The 23,525-nt window shown below is 45.2% G+C and overlaps 2 protein-coding genes across 9 annotated transcripts in view; one reads left to right on the forward strand and one right to left on the reverse strand.

Moving 5' to 3' along the window:
• The window catches only part of RBM4 (RNA binding motif protein 4), a 29,823-nt gene extending 16,817 nt beyond the window's left edge, over nucleotides 1-13,006 (forward strand). For 2 of the 4 annotated variants that reach the window (XM_057299180.2, XM_055094557.2), the window contains exon 3: nucleotides 10,484-13,006. In XM_057299180.2, the coding sequence (XP_057155163.1) occupies nucleotides 10,484-10,593 (110 nt within the window). In that variant the 3' untranslated portion in view covers nucleotides 10,594-13,006. Of the gene's footprint in view, nucleotides 1-1,747; nucleotides 1,872-10,483 lie in introns of all 4 variants that reach the window. The other 2 variants (XR_008620212.2, XR_008620213.2) reach the window with 2 other exon arrangements.
• On the reverse strand, nucleotides 9,617-22,739 carry RBM4B (RNA binding motif protein 4B). 5 transcript variants are annotated; one of them, XR_608901.5, is made up of 5 exons: nucleotides 22,421-22,735; nucleotides 21,325-21,748; nucleotides 13,243-13,919; nucleotides 10,896-11,117; nucleotides 9,617-10,288 (listed from the first exon to the last, which is right to left on the reverse strand). XR_608901.5 is itself a non-coding variant. In XM_034933094.4 (4 exons), the coding sequence occupies exons 2-3, from the start codon at nucleotides 21,734-21,736 to the stop codon at nucleotides 13,252-13,254; spliced, it is 1,080 nt and encodes a 359-aa protein (XP_034788985.1). In that variant the 5' UTR covers nucleotides 21,737-21,748; nucleotides 22,421-22,735; the 3' UTR covers nucleotides 9,617-11,117; nucleotides 13,243-13,251. The 5 variants fall into 5 exon arrangements, 4 of the variants coding, with proteins under 4 accessions (XP_034788985.1, XP_063464667.1, XP_008952377.1 ...); XM_034933094.4 differs by having other exon boundaries at nucleotides 9,617-11,117; XM_003828699.8 differs by lacking the exon at nucleotides 10,896-11,117 and having other exon boundaries at nucleotides 10,071-10,206.
• Between the last annotated feature and the right edge of the window lie 786 nt (nucleotides 22,740-23,525).

A 23,525-nucleotide genomic window follows, 5' to 3' on the forward strand; every position in this document is an offset into this window, starting at 1 on the left:
CTCAGTTGATCCTCCTACCCCAGCCTCCTGAGTAGCTGAGACTGCAGGCATGCCACTACATCCCACTCGTATTTCTTGTAGATACGGGGTTTCGCTATGTTGCCTACGGTGCTCTTGAACTCCTGGGCTCAAGCGATTCTCACCTCAGCCTCCCAAAGTGCTGGGATTATAGGAATGAGCCAATGCACCCGGCCTGGGCCTCTTTTAAAAAAGTGAGATTTGAGCAATGAGTTGAATTAGATGTAAGTTAGCAACAGGTATCTGGGGGAGAAGTACGCCAGGTAGAGAGAATATCTTGAGCAAGGGTCTTAAGGTGGGAGTGTTCTAACAGTAAGGAGGCCAGTGGCAAAAGAGTGAGTGGGAGGAGAGAGGAGCAGAAGAGGTCAGGTAGTTAGCAGATCTAGTAGTTAATCTTCTAGGGCCTTTCTGGCCTTCACTCTGAGTCAACTAGTCTTGTAGGTTTTTAAGCAGTGTCATAATGTGATTACTTTTTTAAAAAATCAGCTTTTCTGAGTTTTTTTTTTAAACACCCTTTCAACCCAGTTTTTCCTGACTCTGGGAAGAACCAGGAAGAGACGGCCCTGAAGTATTTTTTTTTTTTTAGATGGAGTTTTGCTTTTGTTGCCCAGGCTGGAGTGCAATGGTGCAATCTCAGCTCACCACAACCTCCGCCTCGCAGGTTCAAGTGATTCTCCTTCCTCAGCCTCCCGAGTAGCTGGGATTACAGGTGCCCGCCACCATGCCCGGCTAATTTTTTTTTTTTTTTTTTAGGCGGAGTCTCGCTCTGTCACCCAGGCTGGAGTGCAGTGGCACAATCTCAGCTCACTGCAAGCTCTACCTCCTGGGTTCACGCCATTCTCCCACCTCAGCCTCTGAAGTAGCTGGGACTACAGGCACCTGCCACCACGCCTGGCTAATTTTGTTTTTGTATTTTTAGTAGAGACGGGGTTTCACCGTGTTGGCCAGGATGGTCTCGATCTCATGACCTTGTGATCCGCCCACCTCGGCCTCCCAAAGTGCTGGGATTACAGGTGTGAGCCACCGTGCCTGGCCTAATTTTGTATTTTTTTAGTAGAGACGGGGATTCTCCATGTCAGTCAGACTGGTCTCGAACTCCCAGCCTCAGTTGATCTGCTCACCTTGGCCTCCCAAAATGCTGAGGTTACAGGCATGAGCCACTATGCCCGGCCTGAAGTATTATTTTCAAACAATAAAATATACCAATTTTGAAAACAATTTGACACATTGTGACAATGTACTTTTTTGGGGGGCCTTTTGTTTTGTTTTTTAAAAAGATGGTGTCTCACTCTATTGCCCAGGCTGGAGTGCAGTGACATGATCTCGGTTCACTGCAGTCTCCACCTCCCGGGTTCAAGCGATTTTTGTGCTTCAGCCTTTTGAGTAACTGGGATTATAGATGCATGCCACCATGTCCAGCTAATTTTTATATTTTTAGCAGAGACGGAGTTTCACCATGTTGGCCAGGCTGGTCTTGAACTCCTGACCTTAGGTGATCCACCACCTTGGCCGCCCAAAGTGCTGGGATTATAGGCACAGTCGTGAGCCACCATGCCCAGTTTGACAATGTACTGGTAATTTTGGTAACTGATGGTTACAATCTTGTTCCCATTGTTGCAATCAAAATACAGAACATTTTTGTCAGCCAAAAAGCCCTTGTGCCCCTTTGTAGTTAATCCTCAGCCCCTGATCAATTTTTTAGTCTTTTTTTTTTTTTTTTTTTTTTTAGGTGCGGTCTTGCTCTGTTGCCTAGGCTGGAGTACAGTGGTATGAGTATGGCTCAATGCAGCCTCGACCTTCTGAGCTGAAGCGGTCCTCCCATCTCAACCTTCCAAGTAGCTGGAACTACACAGGTATGCACCATTGCACCTGGCTAATTTATTTTTTATTTTTATCTTTTGGTAGAGATGGGGTCTCCCTATGTTGCCCAGGCTGGTTAGGAACTCCTGGCTCAAGCTATACTCTTGTCTCAGCCTTCCAAACTACTAAGATTAGGCCGGGCGCGGTGGCTCACACCTGTAATCCCGGTACTTTGGGAGGCCGAGGGGGGTGGATCACTTGAGGTCAGGAGCTCGAGAGCAGCCTGGCCAACATGATGAAACCCCGTCTCTACTAAAAATGTAAAATATTAGCCAGTTGTCGTGGTGCGCACCTGTAGTCCCAGCTACTTGGGAGGCTGAGGCAGGAGAATCACTTGAACCTGGGAGGTGGAGGGTGCAGTGAGATGAGATAGCGCCACTGCACTCTAGCCTGGGCGACAGAGCAAGATTCCATCTCAAAAAAAAAAAAAATAAATAAAATTATAGGCATGAGCCACCTTGCCTGCCCCCTCCCCCACCTGTTTTTTGAGACAGGGTCTTCCTATGTCACCCAGGCTGGAGTGCCGTGTTCAACCTCCACCTCATCCCGGGCTCAAGCAATTCTCTCACCTCAGCCTCCCGAGTAGCTGGGACCACTGGCGCATGCCAGCATGCCCAACTAATTTCTGTATTTTGTAGTTGTGGTTTTGCCATGTTGCCCAGGCTGGTCTTGAACTCCTGAGCTCTAGCCATTTGCCTGCCTCAGCCTCCCAAAGTGCTGGGATTACAGGCGTGAGCCACCTAGTCTGACCCTTTAAAAAAAATTTTTTTTTTTTTGAGATGGAGTTTTGCTCTTGTTGCCCAGGCTGCTGGAGTGCAACGGCACGATCTCGGCTCAGTGCAACCTCTGCCTCCTGGATTCAAGCGATTCTGCTGCCTCAGCCTCCCTAGTAGCTGGGATTACAGGCATGCACCACCGTCTAATTTTGTATTTTTAGTAGAGATGGGGTTTCTCCGTGGTGGTCAGGTTGGTCTTGAACTCCCGACCTCAGGTAATCCGCCTGCCTCGGCCTCCCAAAATGCTGGGATTACAGGCGTGAGCCACTGTGCCTGGCCTAGTCTGACCATTTTTTGTTTTTGTTTTCCGTTTTGTTTTAAATGGGCAACTAGAATAGGCTCAGAGATTCCCTGAAATCATTGTTAATTGTCACAATTTAGGGGGTTTCTCCCGCCAGGGATGTGGCTAAACATCCTCCAATGCACAGGAGGGGCACCTTTCCCAGTTATCACTAGTGCCAAGTTTGAAATCCTCTTCAAGACTTCATTCATTGCTTTGGCTTTGTATACCATATGGAGTTGCGCTGATCAGTGTGGTAGCCAGAGACATATACAGTGCTGCGAGTACCAAATACCTATGGGATTTAAAAAATTAATATAAGCCAGGCGCAGTGGCTCACGCCTGTAATCCCAGCACTTTGGGAGGCCAAGGCGGGCAGATCACTTGATGTCAGGAGTTTGAAACCAGCCTGGCCAAGGTGGTGAAACCCCATCTCTACTAAAAATACAAAACTTAGCCAGGCGTGGTGGCACGTGCCTGTAGTCCCAGCTTCTTGGGAGGCTGAGACAGGAGAATTGCTTGAACCTGGGAGGCGGAGGTTCTATTGAGCCAAGATTGGGCCACGGCACTCTAGCCTGGGCAACAGAGCAAGAGTGTCTCTCAAAAAAAAAAAAAAAAAGAATATATTCAGTTTTTAATGCTCATTATATGTTGAAATGGTCATTTTTTTGCACATATTGGGTAAAAATACATTAAAATTTTTTTTTTTTCTAACCACCAGACTATCTGGGGAAAATAAAATTAATACAATTTAATTTCACCTGTTTCAGTTCCCTATGTGGTTTGCATTTGTGGCTCACATTGTATTTCTGTTATGTAACACTGATCCAGGTGCTAAAGACTCTTGATATCTCCAGTTTGAAACCTCTCTTCTGTGCTCAAGATTCAGGGATCTGGACACCTAGCTGACATTTCTTCTTGGTTCTTTTTTTTTTTTTTTTTGAGATGGAGTCTCACTCTGTTGCCCAGGCTGTAGTGCAGTGGCGCGATCTCGGCTCACTGCAAGCTCCACCCCCCGGATTCAAGTGATTCTTCTGCCTCAGTCTCCTGAGTAGCTAGGACTACAGGCACGTGCCACTACACCTGGCTAATTTTTGTATCTTTAGATACAAAATTTAGAGACGGGATTTCACCATATTGGCCAGGCTGGTCTCGAACTACTGACCTCGGGTTCTGCCCGCCTTGGCCTCCCAACTTGCTGGGATTACAGGCATGAGCTACTGCACCTGGCTGGTTGTCTTAATACACCTCAAACTTGGTATATCTGAGATAGAGCTCCTGAGACTCCCCACTCTAAAATCATTTCTCCTTCAGTCTTCCTTATCCCATTCTCTCTTTCAGCCAGATTCCTGGTAGTCATTCTTAACGCCCTCCCCAACCATTAGCAGCTCTTGATCATGTTTATATCACACGTTGCCTCTTTTCTCCATGTCTTTGCCACAGCCATAGTCTAGACCATGCTATCCTCTCCCACCAAGATGACTACAGTGACCTCCAGGTCCATCTTTTTCTTACCCTTGGGTCTTCAAAGTATTCTCCATTTAATAGCCAGAATGATCTTGTGAAATGTATGTAAATCAGATGTTTCTTTCGTTACTTAGAACCTTTCAGCAACTTCCCCTTTTATCTAAAGTAAAATGCCCAATCCCTTAGTTTGAACGTGCCTTTCCTCTGTCACACTTTATTATCTCAGGCCCTTTTCCCTGCTTATCTATCCTTTTCTGACCATACTGACTCTCCTTTCAGATCCTTGTATACACTGAGCTCTTTCCTGCCTCAGGGCCTCTTTTTTTTTTTTTTTTTTAAATCTGAAGGGACCTTTCTCTTTACTGCTTTAGAGCTAACTTAACTTCAGGTCTTAGCTTCAGGATCAAGTATTGGAATGCCCTCCCAAACCACCTGTAGCTTAGTAGATATGTCCTCCCATTAGTCCCTGCCATTGGACCCATTTTGTGTAATTTGTGGTACTTATCACAATTTCTTTTTTTTTGAGATGTGAGTCTCTTTTTTTGTTTTTTTTTTGAGACAGAGTCTTGCTCTGCAACCAGGCTGGAGTGCAGTGGCGCGATCTTGGCTCACTACAACCTCTGCCTCCTGGGTTCAAGTGATTCTCCTACTTCAGCCTACTGAATAGCTGGAATTACAGGCTTCTGCCTAATTTTTTTGTAGTTTTAGTAGAGACAGGGTTTCGCCATGTTGTCCAGGCTGGTCTCAAACTCCAGACCTCAGGTGATCCTTCTACCTCGGCTCCCAAAGTGCTGGGATTACAGGTGTAGGTAGGCCACTGCACCCGGCCTAAACTTTTTTTTTTTTTTATTTGAGATGGAGTCTTGCTCTGTTGCCCAGGCTGGAGTGCAGTGGTGCGATCTCAGCTCACTGCAAGCTCTGCCTCCCGGGTTCACGCCATTCTTCTGCCTCAGCCTCCCGAGTAGCTGGGACTACAGGCATGTGCCACCATACCTGGCTAATTTTTTTTGTATTTTTAGTAGAGGCGGGGTTTCACCATGTTAGCCAGGATGGTCTCGATCTCCTGACCTCGTGATCCACCCGCCTCGGCCTCCCAAAGTGCTGGGATTACAGGCGTGAGTCACTGCGCTCGGCCGTGCCCGGCCTAAACTTTCTAAATCTCAGTAGCCTTAATTGCTGGGAGAGCCAGTGATGCTACCTCATTGGGTTCTTGTGGATTTGCAGGGGTGACAGATACACGGTTTGAATTTGGCCTGGATTCTCAAAGGCCCTGCAAACCTAAGGCACTTCAGATTGAATTCATCTCATCAGATTTTTCATTCTTCCCCTGCAAGTTCCTGGAGCTGATTCTATCATTTCTTGCATTTCATTTCTCCTCAGCGGCAGAGCCTAGCTCTGGTCTGAAGAAAGCTGAGATTGATCTTCCAACAAACTGACAGCTCTTCCCAGGAATATTTATTTCTCCCCTCCTTCCTTTTCCCAAATCTCCTAGGCCAGGTGACTTCCTGAGGACCAGGTTTGTAAGCAAAATCCTGACAAGCTATGAAACCAATCTGGGGCAAGTTGCTTCCCTTTTCTGGTCCATCTTGCAGGCAGCCAACCTTTTTCTGCCCTTAGGACAAGTTTCTAACAGCACCTTGAGTGCCCTGAGGGCCTAGTGTCTTTCTGTGCCATGCCAGCTTCACTATATATCTGGAAACCTGAGGAAGGGGGTAGATCTGAGGCTACAGAAACCACATATGCCTCATTCATCACCATGTTCCCACATCCTAGCTCATAGTAGGAATTCAAACAGTTGATAAATGAATTCAGGAGCTTTTAACGTTGAGAGGCCTCATGGGACTCTGAAATGGTCTATAGTGAGAAACTTGGTGAACTAAAGGAATTTTGTATTCACAATATGCAATTTATCATATAAGAAGTAAGGTTTAGGAATAAAAACATTGGCCAGGTGTGGTGGCTCACGCCTGTAATCCCAGCACTTTGGGAGGCCGAGGTGGGTGGATCACCTGAGGTCAGGTGTTCAAGACCAGCCTGACCAATATGGTGAAACCCCATCTCCACTAAAAATACGAAAATTCACCAGGCGTGGTGGCGCGCGACTGTGATCCCAGCTACTGGGGAGGTTGAGACAGGAGAATTGCTTGAACCTGGGAGGCAGAAGTTGCAGTGAGCCGAGGTCATGCCAGTGCACTCCAGCCTCAGTGACAGAGCGAGACTCCATCTCAAAACAAAAAAATACATTTGTCCTACTCAACAGTACTCTTTTGGTGTGAAAGGTTTTCTAAAATAAAAATTATGCAATTCTGCAGGGCTTTTTCTCCACCTATGAGCAGCTTATTTTACTATCTAAACTGCTGTCCAATAGAGTAGCCACTAGCTACATGTAGCTAATTATAATTAAATAAAAAACTCAGTTTCTCAGTGGAATAAACCACATTTCAGGTACTCAGTAACCACAGTAGCCACAAATTGGACAGCACAGATATGGAACACTTCCATCACTGCCAGGAGTGTTATTGGGCAGTGATGATATAGAACTCTTTTGCAGAAAATTTTTTTTCTTGTGCCAATGACATAGAAATCAAGATACTTTTATTTTTTTTTTTTGAGACAGAATCTCACTCTGTTGCCCAGGCTGGAGTGCATTGGCGTGATCTTGGCTCACTGTAACCTCTGCCTCCTGGGTTCAAGCGATTCTTGTGCCTCAGCCTCCCTAGTAGCTGGGATTACAGGTGCACACCACCATGCCCGGCTAATTTTTTGTATTTTTAGTAGAGATGGGGTTTCGCCATGTTGCCCAGGCTGGTCTCAAATTCTTGAGCTCAGGCAATCCACCTGCCTCAGCCTCCCAAAATGCTAGGATTACAGGCGTGAGTCACGCACCCGGCATATGTTAAACTTCCTATGTTAAATTGGTTGAAACCTAGCACAGAACCACCAGAGATTTTGCTGAGGCCAGCAAAACCTGCAAATTTTTTTTCTTGGCTCTGCATAGTGCCTTGCAGATCATAAGAAAATCCCAGCATCTTTGCCTTATTTTCCCTTTTGTAAAACAGAGACAGTCTTGCTTCCTTGGGGAATACTGACGCTAACATGAGCCTTATGTACATCACCACTGGTTGGAATGTGTGCAGGGATGGACAGGTTAACTTCTGTAGATTTGTCAGACCATTCCCCTAAGAAATAAGGGAAAATTTTTGCTTCACCTGTCAAGATTAAGTATAAAATATGTGAGGTAAATGCTTTATTATTGTAGGTAAAATTTCACATGTAGTCAGAATTTACACATCAACATTTCCATATAAAGTACAATAAAGCTTAAGTAGGGTTGAGTCCATCATTAAATGTGTTCTATGGGGATCTAAACAAAGATAAATAAGATGTCCATAATCTAGAAGACATACTTTACTGCAAAATGTCACTGCTAATCATTAATATGTGATTTGCTTTTCTGCTGAAAGTACTATGTATGAATATTTTAGCCAAAGCCTAATCCTAGCAGAATATTAGCACCTTGGGAAGACAGACCTCTTTTAATAGCTCATAAGTGAATTTAATTTTTTATTTTTTTGAGATGGAGTCTCGCTCTGTCACCCAGGCTGGAGTGCAGTGGCGTGATCTCGGCTCAGTGCAACCTCTGCCTCCTTGGTTCACGCCATTCTCCTGCCTCAGCCTCCCGAGTAGCTGGGACTACAGGCGCCCGCCACCACATCCAGCTAATTTTTTGTATTTTAGTCTTGATCTCCTGACCTCGTGATTCGTGTGCCTTGGCCTCCCAAAGTGCTGGGATTACAGGCATGAGCCACCGTGCCTGGCCTAATTGTTTTTTAAAAATTAAAAAAGGAGAAACACTGGAGAGGGGTGGTAACTAGGCAAAAATGTGTGTGTGTATGTGTGTGTGTGTGTGTGTGTGTGTGTGTGTGTGTGTGTGTGTGTGTGTATATATATATATGTTTTCTTTTTGTTTTGTAAATATGAGCCAGAAAACTATGAAGTCAAATTTAGTTAATATGATAGGTCCTTGGAGAGAATCTGGCTCAGCCTTTTTCTGATGCAGGGCTTACTCCTAGCACTACTAATCTGAGTCTGTTAGCCTTTAAACTGGTTTAAGAGCAGCTCTGGTTAGAGAAAAGTAGCCTCACCACCAGCTGTAGCAAATTTAGCAGTGTCTCAAGAATCTGGCTAACTTCCCACCACCTATTACTGAAGCCACAGCACTAACCTAAATCCTTTTTTGTTGTTTTGGAGACAGGGCCTCCTGTTGCCCAGAATGGAGTGCAGTGGCATGATCACAGCTCACTGCAGCCTCAACCTCCTGGGCTCAAGAGTCTCCCACTTCAGCCTCTTGAGTAGCTGAGATTACAGGCATGCACCACCATGCCCAGCTGTTTTTTTTTTTTTTTGAGATGGGAGTACAGTGGTGCCATCTCGGCTCCCTGCAACCTCTGCCTCCTGGGATCAAGCAATTCTCCTGCCTCAGCCTCCCAAGTAGCTGGGACTACAGGCACTCGCCACCACGCCTGGCTAATTTTTGTATTTTTAGTAGGGACAGGGTTTCGCCATGTTGGCCAGGCTAGTCTCAAACTCCTGACCTCAGGTGATCTGCCTGCCTCGGTCTCCCAAAGTGCTGAGATTACAGGCGTGAGCTATCGCGCCTGGCCAACTAATTTTGTTGTTTTTGTTTCTTTTGAGATGGAGTTTCGCTCTTGTTGTCCAGGCTGGAGTGCAATGGTGCAATCTTGGCTAACTGCAACCTCTGCCTCCTGGGTTCAAGTGATTCTCCTGCCTCAGCCTCCTGAGTAGCTGGGATTACAGGCGCCTGCCACCACGCCCAGCTAATTTTTGTATTTTAGTAGAGATGATGGGGTTTCACGATATTGGTCAGGCTGGTCTACCTGACCTCAGGTGATCTACCCACCTTGGCCTCCCAAAGTGCTGGGATTACAGGCGTGAGCCATCACGCCCAGCTGGCCAACTGATTTTTTATTTTTGGTAGAGACAGGGTTTCAACATGTTGCTCAGGCTGGTCTTGAACTTCAGTGGGCTTAAGTGACCTGCCCACCTCAACCTCCCAAAGTGCTAAGATTACAGGTGTAAGCCACCATGCCTGGGCTTAAATCCTTCCTTCTATATCTAAATTTCTGACATCTATTAGTTTGAACTTTGTAGCTTAAGAACTAGGAGAGAATAAAAAGACAAACATAAAAAGATATTTAAGTGTTAGAAACATTTATTTGTCAAAAAAAATTTTTTTTAAATGAAGGAGTGGAGTAAAACAAGGGTAAATTTCAGCTAATGCTGTACCACGATCACAGGTCGGACATAAACAAACAAACAAACAAACAAAACAACAAAACCCCCAATGGTCCTAGCAATTTCAGAAGAGTAACTTCAGTGTTAAGAGTCCAGAGCTAACAGAAGAGTAAAAGGCTGCTTGCCACTACATGGTCATTTTAAAGGGAAAGGAGATGCTGCAGGTAGGCAGGGAGAAGGATTCAACTCCTAGGGAAAGCAAGATAAGAGGGGTTCCACTGCACAGGAAAAAGGGGATGCCAGCATAATCCTTACCTAGGGCTGCTCAGAGGCTGAGAATATAAGGAACAGAGTGAAAGGCTACAGAGACTAGTTTCAGGAGGAAAGAAAAGTCAACTTAGAAGAATTAAGAAAGAAAACATAGTTGGTCACAAACTCCTTTTGTTTACTGAAACATGAAGCAATGGAAACATCCCGGCAAAGGGGACCGCGCGGAGCAAGTTCTCATATATGACCGCAGCCCGAGGGTTCAGTCCGCAATTATCCTACCTGAAAGAGAGCACAACACAAGAGGCTTACACAATGCCTGGAGAGCAGCCTGGCTCCGAGTACAAGCGCCCTGGGTCCCGTCCTGTATTCCAGGGGGGGGGAAAAGAACAAAACAAAACCAAGTCAGACTGGATCTAACTCATGTCCCATGTAATTACCTAGCAGTCTATCAATAGCTATATATAGGAATCCACTTATGGCTATATATATAGGACAAGATGCAATCTAGCTGAAGAATGTGTTGGTGATAAATACATCTTTCTTATCCATCTTTTAGGCAAGATAACCCCTGTGACAGAAGGCTACTGTTGCTGTAACAAAGGGCATACATACATTTTCAAGAACTGCAATTTAATTTTGGAGTCCAGGAAAAGCAGAAGATGCTGAGATGTCATATATGGCGAATTGCACTATTCTAAATGTGTTTTGTTTTAATCTTTCACAGTAAACAAGCTTTCAGAAATGATGGTCACAAGGGGTAGGATATCAAGGAGTAGCCAGTCATTCACCCAATTCCAACACACCTACATGTCACACTGTCACAGAGAGCCACAGTTCCAGTAGTTCCCCTAATTGACCAAATCTCCCTTGCCAAATCAAAAGAAATCATTCCTAGAATTCTCTAATCCTTCTATTGATGATGGGAACTCCAGACACCAATGGCTGGGGGAAAAAAAAACTTAACTCACACCAAGTTCCTCTACTTATTACAGACAAAGGGCCAAATCTTGGTCTTGATCTGTGCCAATCGACTTCAAAAGTTGTGACGTTCTTGGATCAGTTCTGCTAGGGTGAGACCCGAATTTGGATCCCCAACAGTTCTGGAGTATTTCATCCTGGCAGCCTCATTAACATCAGGCTCCTGGGACTGCAACCAACTCAGGGTTATTCAGTCCATTTGAGGTTCACACCTGGAAGGTAAGTTTCTTTAAAAGTCATCGCTAAAAAGAGGTTAGTTGAACAACCACTGCTTGCAGTCAAAATTCATTTTAAAATGTCCTAGCAATACCTTTTGAAGACCACAATATATGAATTTAATATTTAACTTTGAAACATAAGAGACAGGTTATCTGATAGATTTATACCAGCTTACTTCGGAAGCATGTCCCACCCCATGCTAGATCCAGCTGCATTAAAAGTAAAAATTAATGGCAAACTATAAATTTTAAGATCATTTGCTTCACACATAAACACAGACTAGCTGCATGGTGGTCTCAAGAGATCTGAAGTCTTGCTGACATGCATATAGGGTACAACTTATTACAGGTTCATAACATTTGCTTCTCAATTCACATAAAAGAGCAAATTGCTGTGGTTTTGCTTTTTAATTTTTTTTTTTTTTTTTTTTTGAGAGAGAGAGGAGCCACTCTTGCCCAGGCTGGAGTGCAGTGGCTAACTGCAGTCTCTCACTCCTGGGCTCAAGGGATCCTCCAGCCTCAGCTTCCTGAATAGTTGGGACTACAGGCACGAGCCACTGTACACAGCTGCTTTGTTATCTTCTACATATATACCAAATGGATAAGTTAGGAACACCAGAAACTCAGTAGTAACTCACTTTAACCTTGCTTCTGGGGCTCCAATTCAAGTGATGCTCAATTTCAAGGTACAAGGAAAACCATGAGAATATAAAGTCATAATGCCATTTCCACTCAGATGAAAAGATTTATCTATCTTTAGATACTCAAAATTATTCTTGGCATTTTAGCACTTTTGGTACACATTTCCTGATGTAGGAAATAGTAAAATTTCAGAGCCTATGGCATTGGCTTTCACCACCTATGCAATTTTCTACACATCTGAAAATTACCAGTTTATCTAACTCCTTAAATGTTCCTCTCTTCAACAACAAAAAACACAAAACAAAAATTGCTGGGAGAAACAGGAAGCATCCAGGTCCAAATGACAGCATAACAGGCTATGAAGAAACAGGGCTTAAGTGCCCATCTAGAACAAGATGGTCTAGATTACAATAAGGACCCCATGGGACAGAACATCAAAACATTCAACTTTCAAGTAAATGTCTTGGAAGTAAACATTTAAAATTTATAGGACTTCCTCTGGCATGTAGATATGATATTAGAAGAGTTTCCTTTGACAAAGGACAATGACCCAAGAAGTAGGTTTTTTTTTTTTAAGTAAAGGAGAGACAGTCTCACTCTGTTGCCCAGGCTGGAATACAGTGGTGTGATCATAGCTCACTGCAGCCTCTTTTAACTCCTGGGCTCAAGCGATCCTTCCAACCTCAGCATTCTGAGTAGCTGGGATCACAGGTGCTCCCCATCACACCCTGCTAATTTAATTTTCTTTGTAGAGACAGGGTCTTGCTATGTTGCCTAGGCTGGTCTTGAACTCCTGGGCTCAAGTGATCCTCCCGCCTCAGCCTCCCAGTGTTAGGATTACAGGAGTGAGCCACTGCCTCTGCCTTCAGGTAGCAATTTTATTAGCAAACTATAAGCCTAAAGTAATAGTTAAAATTCTCACTGTGATATTCATTACTAACCCCTGAACCTGTACCCTTCAGCTTACCACTACAGTACTTCTGTAGTAGAGCGAGTATGGGTTTTGGTATCAGACAGGTCCAAATTTGAATTCTGATTCTACCTTTCATTTATCAAATGACTTTGGGCAAAGTACTTAACCTCTCTGAGCTTTAGTTCCCTTCTCTGTAAAAGAATAAAATATTTCAGTCTTATCGTGTAGATGATATACAGAGGGCACATAACAAATGTTAGATCTCTCAAATGTTTTTCTGTAACCCAAATATGCTTACAACTGATTAAAGAATGTTCTCACTAACAAATTGAATTTGTTGTTCTCTCAGAAGGAACAAGTTGGTTGGAGTCATACACTAACACCTTGACAGGCCAAATGGAACTTGTGGCCTAAGCTAGAGAAATATTGAAGACTAACATGTAATTTGCACCTTTTGGATACTGTCCGGAGAGCAAACAGGTGGCTCTAGCCACTTTTATGAAGCATGGGTCTCTTTCAAGGGAACTAAATGGAATCTTTTAACCATTCCCACCCATCTCTCACCTCCAGTTTTTAAAAGGCTGAGTACCGGGCTCGGTCCACATACTGCTCCCGTTCATACCGGGCCATGTCATACAGAGAATTCCGTGTAGCGGCGGAAGCCTGAGATAACTCACTCTCTGGCCCATAACCGTAGCCCTCTCCAACTGTGGGGAGCATGGCTGCAGCACGACGCAGTGGGCTCCTGTCCCTTCCATAGTAGGAGGAAGTGGTGGCTGCAGCAGCAGCCATAGCAGCTGAAGTGGCAGCAGCGCCAGAGTTTGGCAATAGGTGTCTGTCATAGGGATCAACAGAAGTAGAGTTGAGGTGGCTGGTCACAGTTGTGCTTTGGACTTGAGGCAGATGGGACATGGTCTGCTCTGCGTAGTTGTATGCAGAAGCCGCTGCCGCCGCTGCTACTGCCTCATAAGAGCGGACCCGGTATCGCTTATAGTAATCGAGTGCTCCATATGCATCGTTGTAATACATGGATTCCCCGTAGCCCATGGTGTAAGGTGTTCGAACTGCTCCATATTGTTCATTATACTGCTCAGTAAAGTCTGCCACACGACCCGTACGATCTACTGGGCACTCTTTGGACCAGTGCCCTTCTTTCCCACACCGATAGCAGCCACTCTGGTCTCCCATACCAGGGGCAGTCCGAAGCCGGCTTGTGGACAACTGCACATGCATTCTTTTGCCTTGAGGGAACAGATGTAAGAAGATTTATTTTAACTCACTTGACATTCTTTTTCCTCTCCTCCCCAAATGAAAAGTAAATTAGTTGTCATAAGACACATAGACGCACACACCTGTGACCCTATTTCAGCAACCTCCTTTAAAAAGTAGTTGAAGTTTTTTTTTTTTTTTTTTTTTTTGAGACGGAGTTTCCCTCCTGTTGCCCAGGCTGGAGTGCAGTGGCACAATCTCAGCTCACCGCAACCTCCACCTCCCGGATTCAAGCAATTCTCCTGCCTCAGCTTCCCGAGTAGCTGGGATTACAGGCATGCGCTGCCATGCCTGGCTAATTTTGTATTTTTAGTAGAGACAGGGTTTCTCCATGTTGGTCAGGCTGGTCTCAAACTCCCGACCTTGGGTGATCCGCCCGCCTTGGCCTCCCAAAGTGTTGGGATTACAGGCGTGCGCCATTGCGCCCTGCCAGTAGTTGAAGTTTAATACAGATGAGAGCTAGAAAATTTGATTCCTCAGAGACCAGTCAATACTTTCTACTTAGGCCAGGAATAGACCAGACTCCCTCCTGCTTCTGTCTCCACAACTTTCCTTTTTCCCCTTATACACAACAATTGGAAAAGTTTCCACTTCTCACTGCTAAGATTGTTATTACTTGTAATGATTCAAATTCTGCCAATACTTCCAAAATCAACCAACAAAACCTCAGTTAAGCCAGATTTGGATGGCATCTTGCCCATCTCTCACTGATTGACTAAGGATTAAGGCCTGAGTATTTACTACTGCTTAAAAACCACATCAATCGTCCGTCCATCTTGTTTCCTCTAGCTATTTTTGCACATGTCACCAGAAGGCTCCAATGATGGGTACACAAACCATACCTGGCTTGTCATCTGCTTCATCTCTAGTATCTCTGGGAGTTACAAGACCTTTCAGATTTCAGTTCAGCCCACCACCTCCCCCCCCCCCCGACCCCCCCAAGGCTACTGTGGAAAGCTACCTGACCAAGGTCTCTCAACAAGAAGAATTAGATCTTGAAACAGTACTGCTTTCTTAGGGACAGTGTCTTGACATGTAATGAAATGACTGGCATTTCATCCTGCCATGTAACTTACAATTGTTTATAGGGATTAACTACTAGTTAGAAAAATGCAGCATTTGCCTAGAGACCTCTAGGAACCCACACAAATGGGCCACATCCATTTTGGCTTCCAGGAAATGACCAGCACTGAGGAACAGCTAAGAGAAGAAAACAATCTTTGCCCAGGGATTGTGAACCACCAAACCCATGGACCCTTACTGATGAAAGCATCTGAAGTCTTTAAAAGCAGTTAAAGAAAAGGAGTATTCCTGGCATTATTTAGTCCCAGGTTGCACAAGACTCTCCTGGAGATCAAGTCAGTGCTTTCCAAATTGTAGCCAAAAGAAAATGCACGGGAGGCTGAGGCAGAAGAATCGCTTGAACCTGGGAGGTGGAGGTTGCAGTGAGTGGAGATCATACCACTGCACTCCTGCCTGGGCAACAGTGTGAGACTCCATCTCAAAAAAAAAAAAAAAAAAAAAAGGAAAACGCAGTCAGTACAGATAAAAAGAACAGGGCTTCTCATTACTCTTAAGGACTGCTGAGAACAAATCCCCCCTCTGCAATCAGCAAGTTGCTCTCTCTTTAACAGACTTTCTTCTGGATGCAGCTATGCGAGAGGAAGCCTTGTGCTCCACCATCCTGTTGGAAATAGCCCTATTGAGGACGGCAGCCAGAACAGTGCCATGCACTGACCCTGAGAGGGGAGCAGGTTAGTGCGGCAATATCACTTTAGTCAAATTCCTTCTGCCCAATGTCAAAGAGTCCTATCACTCCGGTTTCTAGCAGAAACAAAAGTGCTCAGGCTTTATACCTCCAACTGCTAGGAGACAGGCAGCATCCACTATCACCAATAGAGTCAGCAGATACCCAAAATGGCACTAAATCTCTAAAAGCATTTTGCCATCCCATTGTTTTCAGAGATTTAAATGCTCCTAATTGTTAGATGTTAGGGGCCACAATGCTAACTGTGCTTTGAACAGAAACACAGATTTCTGCCACAATTTATATCTCAAATGCATAGTTCCCTATAATTTAGACTAAAAGATTATAAATGACTTGGCTTTCAAATATACATGGTGACATTAAGCTATGTGACAGACACAAACTATACTCCAATTGTGAAGTCAGAGTGACCATGACAGTCTAAAAAGGAGCCAATCCAGAGACCTAAAAGTAACATTTTTAACAAAAAAATTCAATTAAATTTGCACTTTACTTTTATAGATTCTGGGTCCATTTTTTGGAGAAACAAAACCCAGCAATTTTACCTTGATGTTTTTTAACTAAATCCAATCTTCATTCCTGCTTTTATTTAGAGGGTGGGAAATCAAGTTTATCTGTGGCAAAATCTACCTCTGTGTAGTTGTGAAAAGGATGCAGGTATCAATTTTTTTGTTGCGTTTGTTTGATTTTTGAGACGTAGTTTTGCTCTGTCGCCCAGGCTGGAGTGCAGTGGCGAAATCTCGGCTCACTGCAACCTCCACCTCGCAGGTTCAAGCAATTCCCTGCCTCAGCCTCCCGAGTAGCTGAGATTACAGGCACCTGCCACCATTGGTGTGGTTTTAAAGCAATTTTTGTATTTTTAGCAGAGATGGGGTTTCACCATCTTGGCCAGGCTGGTCTTGAACTCCTGACATCGTGATCCACCCGCCTCGGCCCCCTCAAAGTGCTGGGATTACAGGCGTGACCACTGCACCCGGCCCAATTTTTTAACCTAGAACTAAAAAAATCTATAATAGGGGTGACGAGTTTAAAAAAATTTTTTCAAACAGTTTCTCCAAGCTGGGTGTGGTAGCTCATATCTGTAATCCCAGCACTTTGGGAGGCTGAGGTGAGCCAATCACCAGAGGCCAGAAGTTCGAGACCAGCCTGGCCAACATGGCGAAACCCCCTCTCTACTAAAAAAATACAAAACATTAGCTAGGCATGGTGGCACATGCCTGCAGTCCCAGCTACTTGGGAAGCTGAGGCACAAGAATCACTTGAACCCGGGAGGCGGAGGCTGCAGTGAGCTGAGATTGTGCCACTGCACTCCAGCCTAGGCAATAGAGCAAGACTGTCTCAGAAAAAAAAAAAAAAAAAAAAAAAAAACCCACAAAAAAACCAAAACAACCAGTCTTTCCAACGGTTATAATTAGCCTTTTAATTTATTTTTATTAATTTTTTTTTGGGGGGGGGACAGATTCTTGCTCTGTCGCCCAGGCTGGAGTGCAGTGGCGCAATCTCGGCTCACTTCAACTTCTGCCTCCTGGGCTCAAGCAATTCTCCTGCCTCAGCCCCCGAGTAGCTGGGACTGCAGGCACACGCTACCACACCTGGCTAATTTCTTCTATTTTTAGTGGAGACGAGGTTTCACCATGTTGGCCAGGCTGGTCTCGAACTCCTGACCTCAGGTGATCTGCCTGTCTCGGCCTCCCAAAGGGCTGGGATTACAGGCATGAGCCACCACATCCAGCCTAGCCTTTAAATTTAAATACCCTAAAGTTCTTATAGTAATTGAAAAAGACTATGCCTGTCTATTTATACCTTAAGGAACCAGGGCAAAGAAAAATGAAAGATTAATTCTTCTACTCTAGTACACTTGGACAGGCCAAAAGCTTAAGATTTCCTGAGACTTCCAAAAGTTACTGAAGTTTGTTGCCAACATTTTCCAGAAAACCAGCCCAATAAGTGTTTTATTTTGAAAGCTGTAACAGAAAAGAGCATTAAAATGCTGAGAAGTGGGAAACTTGGGGTCTTAATTTCTGAGCGCCTATCAAGTGCCATGATCCAGAAAAGATTGGGGATGTAGCTAATACAGAGTAGTATTCTGACTTAATGCTTGTTTACATATAGGGGAAAAAAAAAAAAAGACACCTGAACTCTCACATATTCTTCCCAATTAAGCTGCCTGATTGTTATTTGGGAATAGCTTCTTTAGGTCTTCCAATACAAACTATGTGTGCTAAGGAAGTAAGTTGAGTTCACTGCTGGCTGTAAAAAGGAAACAGATCCTGAAAGAGTAAGGTAAACTCAGATTCCGCTACTTCCTTTTAGAAGTCATACAATGCAAAAAGCCTCAATGGCAGCCATTAACATATAGAAATAAAGGTTCAAAAGATGTTCAAGTGGCACTTTTTTGTTGGTTTGTTCATTTTTGAGACTAAGTCTTGCTCTGCTGCCCAGGCTAGAGTGCGGTGGCACGGTCTTGACTCACTGCAACCTCCGCCTCTGGGTTCAAGTGATTCTCCTGCCTCAGCCTCCTGAGTAGCCGGGATTACAGGCGTGTGCCACCATACCTAGCTAATTTTTGTATTTTTAGTAGAGACAGGGTTTCACCATGTTGACCAGGCTAGTCTTGAACTCCTGACCTTAGGTGATCCACCCCCGCCTCGGCCTTCCAGAGTGCTGGGATTACAGGAGTGAGCCACCTCACCCGGGCTCAAGTGGCCCTTTTAAGAGGCCACCTTCATTAGTAGACAACTGAAAATAACTTAAATTGAAACGTGTCAAACTGGTATCCAAGACTGTATTTTCTGTAAAACTACAACTTACTATCCAGTGCTAAGCTTGCTCTTGTCATCTGGGAGAAAAATAACCAGAGCTGGTTATAAAAACGTCTCTATAACTAGGAGGAGAGTGCTATCTCCAGAGGAGCCAAGTTAAGAACATGAAAACCAAATACAGGATTTTTCTTTTCCAATTCATTTTAGTGTTTGCACTTTCTAAGGAAGTGATGTTTTTAAAAATCTTATGGATCCACTGCATTATTCAGATACTCACATCCTAAAGTAATTATACCTGCCTTATTAAAACACATATTCATCCTAAGCCAACTCCCCCCAATTAACTGATTTTTTTTCTTTTCTTCTTTTTTTTTTTTTTTTATTAACTTCAGGTAGTTTTTCTTTTTCTTTTCTTTTCTTTTTTTTTGAGACGGAGTCTTGCTCTGTCCCCCAGGCTGGAGTACAGTGGCGCGATCTCGGCTCACTGCAAGCTCTGCCTCCCGGGTTCACGCTATTCTCCTGCCTCAGTTTCCCGAGTAGCGGGGACTACAAGGCGCCTGCTACCATGCCCGGCTAATTTTTTTTTTGTATTTTTAGTAGAGACGGGGTTTCACCATGTTGAGCAGGATGGACTCAATCTCTGACCTCGTGATCCCCCCGCCTTGGCCTCCCAAAGTGCTGGGATTACAGGCGTGAGCCACAGCACCCGGCCTGTCCTTTTCCTTTTATTCAGTTGTATTAAATATATATATGGTTTTTTTTTTCTTTTTTGAGAAGGAGTCTCGCTGTTGCCCAGACTGGAATACAGTGGCACAATCTCGGTTTACTGCAACCTCTACCTCCCAGGTTCAAGCAATTCTCCTGTCTCAGCCTCCCGAGTAGCTGGGATTACAGGCACACACTACCACGCCTTGCTAGTTTTCTTGTATTTTTAGTAGAGATGGGATTTCACCATGTTGGCCAGGCTGGTCTCGAACTCCTGACCTCAGGTGATCCACCCGCCTTGGCCTCCCAAAGTGGTGGGATTACAGGTGTGAGACACCGCACTCTGCCTGTATTAAATATATTTAAAAGGTAAGGGCATTCTGTATGACATTACTAGAATACCTCTGCATTTTGTACCCAACTTTACATTCTTTTACATTTTGCTCATTACCTGTCAGGAGAAAACCCTCCTTCCCCAGTCTCCACTGTCCATCATGATGATTTCCCCCATCAAATGAAAATAATTAAGATACTTTTAAAAGCTGAAAATGCAACAATATTCCAAAATAAGAAAAAGAAAAACAAATGTAAGAAAAGCAAACCAATAAGGAAAGCTTCGCTATCACACTTTCAATAATTTTCTAACCAGAATAGAAACACTCATGGTTGCAAAGAGCAATCACCTGTCATCATAAAGAGCTTTTACTATCAAAACACTTTCACATCGATTTCTTCATTCTAGCCCCACTACAATCCTGTGAGGGAGGTACAGTAGGGATCATTAACTCCATAAGTGGGGACAATCTTAGTGAGGAAAATGAAGCAGAGAAATGTTAAAACACTTGTCCAAGGTCACACACTAGTTAATGGTAGGAAGTATCTGCAACCTTTGCCCTATGCTTTAAAGAGCAGCTAAAGGCCAAGGCATCACTGGCTGAAGCTAGAGATACTTGATGGTGCTCCTCTACCCATCTCCACTATGCAAACTTTCTTACCCTTCTCTGGTCAACTTTTCCTCTTCTCCCATTATTTTTCTCATTCTGTTTTTTAGTTTTAATAGAGGACCCAAAAGTACTTCTTAACAACCCCTTTAATGACACTCAGGGCAAAAAAGGTGTTGACTTAGGAACCACAAAAGTGGCTATGAACATGAGGTCCAAGACGATACTGTTAACAAAACACTTGTAGAACAGTGCTATCCAAAAGAATGTTCTATGATGATGGAAATGTTCTGTGTCTCTATTAATACGGTAGCCACAGGCCTCATGACTACTGAGTGCTTGAAACGTGTCTGGTATACACTTGAAAAACTGAATTTTAAGTTTAATCTGTTAATTTCAATTTACTAAGCCGCATGTGGTTACCATATTAGCACAGTTCTAGAGTCTTCTGACAACCTCTTGTGGTATTAATGACAACATATGTACCTTTATTATCGGTATAAATAGTATGATATGCTCTACGATGCTTGTACTGAAATTTCTTCAGAAGCGGGACCATCATTCCCATTGAGTCTGATATATTTAGAAATTTCCTTTTCTGAGGGTGAAATAAACAGGTGGAGCAGAACACTCCATGGCATGTTTTTTTTGACTCTGCTTGAAGAGACTGCACAACTTTGATCAACAAAAAGATACTCCCGCAGATCCAGACTTGCCACCCAGATTTATAATATAGGGCTTCCTCTAGATGTCTTTTTTCTTCTTTCCCACCAGTATCCACCCAAAGCAGTAAAGAATATAAATCTTAAGCACTTAAACCCTCAAATATAAGGCTTCCTGATCATCACCAAAGAAGCAGGTAAGCCACGGACCTTTATCCTCCCTTCTCTCATGAGGTACTCGTTTCCCCAAGCAGATTACACTTCCAACAGCACTCGAATCAATGCAAGAATCCCGCAGGGTAAAGTAACCCACAGTTTGTGATTCTATGCAGTCGGTGAGCAACATCTTAGCAAACCTGAAAAGGGGAAGTGTTTGCTTCCCCAGGGGTAAATTATGCTTAAGAGCGGTAAACATAATCTATTATTTCCAGCTAAAACAGAATGGAAGAGACCACCCAGCAAGTTCTATAGTCTTGTGTTCTTGCCTGTTTTGAGCTAGACCCCACTCGGCGCTACTACCCAGGCCCAGAGCAGTTCACCTTGAAACTCTGTGTTGTCAAGGCCCCTGATGGCCTCCACTGCATCCTCTGCCCGCTCCATGTGTACGAAGGCATAATCTTTCACGATGTCACATTCGATGACCGGACCATACTCCTCAAACTTGGCCCGAAGCTCTTGGTTGGTACAAGTGGGGCTGATGTTACCCACGTGTAACTTGGTTGAAGCTTTGCTCTTATTCTTGCTGGCTTCCACGTTGATGTTCACCCCATGAAGCTTGTAATGGTGCAGGTTGCGTATGGCATCCTCAGCTGCCGTCTTGTCTTCTATGTGCACAAAGCCGTAATTCTTAATTATGTCACATTCCAGCACCTTCCCATACTGTTCGAAAAGAGAGCGAATCTCCTGCTCTGTGGCCTCCCGGGGAAGGTTTCCGATGAACAGCTTCACCATCCTGACAAGAGCCTGGGAGAGAAACACAAGACTTCAAAAGTCAGGGGTGTGGTGGGAAATTTCGGTGCACTGCAGCATTTTCGTCTAATCCTCCAAAGTTCTTGCACCTTCAAGACCCTCGTACAGACATTCATTATTCTTCCTCAATAGAAGAAGGGCGGTTTGTTCTCGAGAAGTGCGAGCTATGCGTGACATGCAAACAGGAGGTCGAGGGTCAGCATGAATAGCCCAGTCTATCATCTCCGTGAAGTGGAGCGCAATGAAATACCAGAATTAGCTGCTTCATGTCTTAAAATGAGGAAAGGGAAAAGCCCAAGCAAAGGCAAGGGGCATCAATCGCAGTGCGCCTGGTAACAAGGTTTTGGAGGGAAATCTGTGTACCTCTCCTGCGCGCACTAGCGCCTTTCAAGATACTCTAAAAAGAAAAAAGTCCCCTTTCCCCCAAACCGGGGACCAACCACCTCGCCCACAGCGGCCCACCCTCCAGCTTCTTCGCCCCAACAAAGACTCGACCCGACCCCTGCCCCGCCTCCTTCCGGAGACCCGGCCCCGCCTCCTCCCGTTGTCTTCCCAGACCTCTCGCTGCAAAATGAGAAACCCAAATCCGGGCCGTGCAGTCTGCCGGAGGCCCGGCCCGACCCGCCCCCGAGCTCCCCACATCACACACACACGACCCCCTCGCACCTCCGGGTGGCGGCAGCGACGGCGGCTCCCACGTCAGAGAGAACCCTACAAAATGGCGACGGCCGCTCGAGCCTCGACGCGACCGGGCCCTTTCTCGCGCGCCAGCTCACGCACGCGCGAGTGCGCGCTGCTTCCCTCCCCTTCCCCTCGCGGGAGCCGAGTGACCAATCCCGAGGCTGCATACAAATGACCACGCAGCACGGGGGCGGGGCCTGTTGGTGGTGGCGCGGCGCCGCGGAGGTCAGCCCACCCCCAGCCCCAACCAGCCAGTCACCACCCTGGAAAGGGTCGCCACTGCTGCGTCAGAGGGGCTCTGAACGCAACCACTGCCTAGAAAAGCGGAGGCCTTGGGGAGTCACTCACCATCACAATGGGTCCTGCTCTTGGGCCCTTTGAGGGGGGCGGGGAGCTAACGACAGAGGAATCTCCCCGAGGGCCCTAAAAAGGGGCTTTTGTAGCGGGCTGGCCGGCTTCTGTGGCAGCTTGGGGCAACATTTCAAAAATACAGGTGCGCCACATTTTAAGCAAAACTAGTCATTGTTTTGTAGCGCTTTAAACATTAAAGTTTGTCATTGCAGAGGTGTTATTTATTGCTACGGAAACTGAGAACCAAGGGGCAGAAAGATAACCTGGCAGAACTGGGACAGACCTAAGAGGCATTGCTACCCAGGCTACGCTTAGTCATGTTTTGTTTGCTCGTGAGTATCCGTGGTCTGGTTCTCTCTCACTCATTGTGTGTCCATCACAGTCCGGGTCTGTGGTGAGCACACCAGAGGAATACTTGGTGGAGAGGCCCAGCGAGGTCCCTAGTTCTGGGTGGGACAGGGTCTCCTCGTACACACCAAGCTGGAAGTCTAGGCAACTGAGTTTCCCGACTGTCTAGCATTCAAAATTCAGCTGTGGTCCAAGGGCACCTCCTGGCGGTAAAAACAAGCTTAGGCGGGCCGGGTGCGGCGGCTCACGCCTATAATCCCAGCACTTTGGGAGGCCGAGGCGGGCGGATCACGAGTTCAGGAGTTCGACACCAGCTTGGCCAACATGGTGAAACCCCGTGTCTACTAAAAATACAAAAAATAGCCGGGCGTGGTGGCGGGCGCCTGTAATC

This window comes from Pan paniscus, chromosome 9 (genome assembly GCF_029289425.2).
Source record: "Pan paniscus chromosome 9, NHGRI_mPanPan1-v2.0_pri, whole genome shotgun sequence".
Taxonomy (NCBI): domain Eukaryota; kingdom Metazoa; phylum Chordata; class Mammalia; order Primates; family Hominidae; genus Pan; species Pan paniscus.

Bases quoted from the DNA above. Each gene is read 5' to 3' on its own strand.
- RBM4B (XM_063608597.1), bottom strand. From the start codon at position 21,736: ATGGTGAAGCTGTTCATCGGAAACCTTCCCCGGGAGGCCACAGAGCAG. The intron at 13,920-21,324 runs GTGAACTGCTCT...TGTTCCCTCAAG, and splicing joins TGACAACACAGAGTTTCAAG to GCAAAAGAATGCATGTGCAG.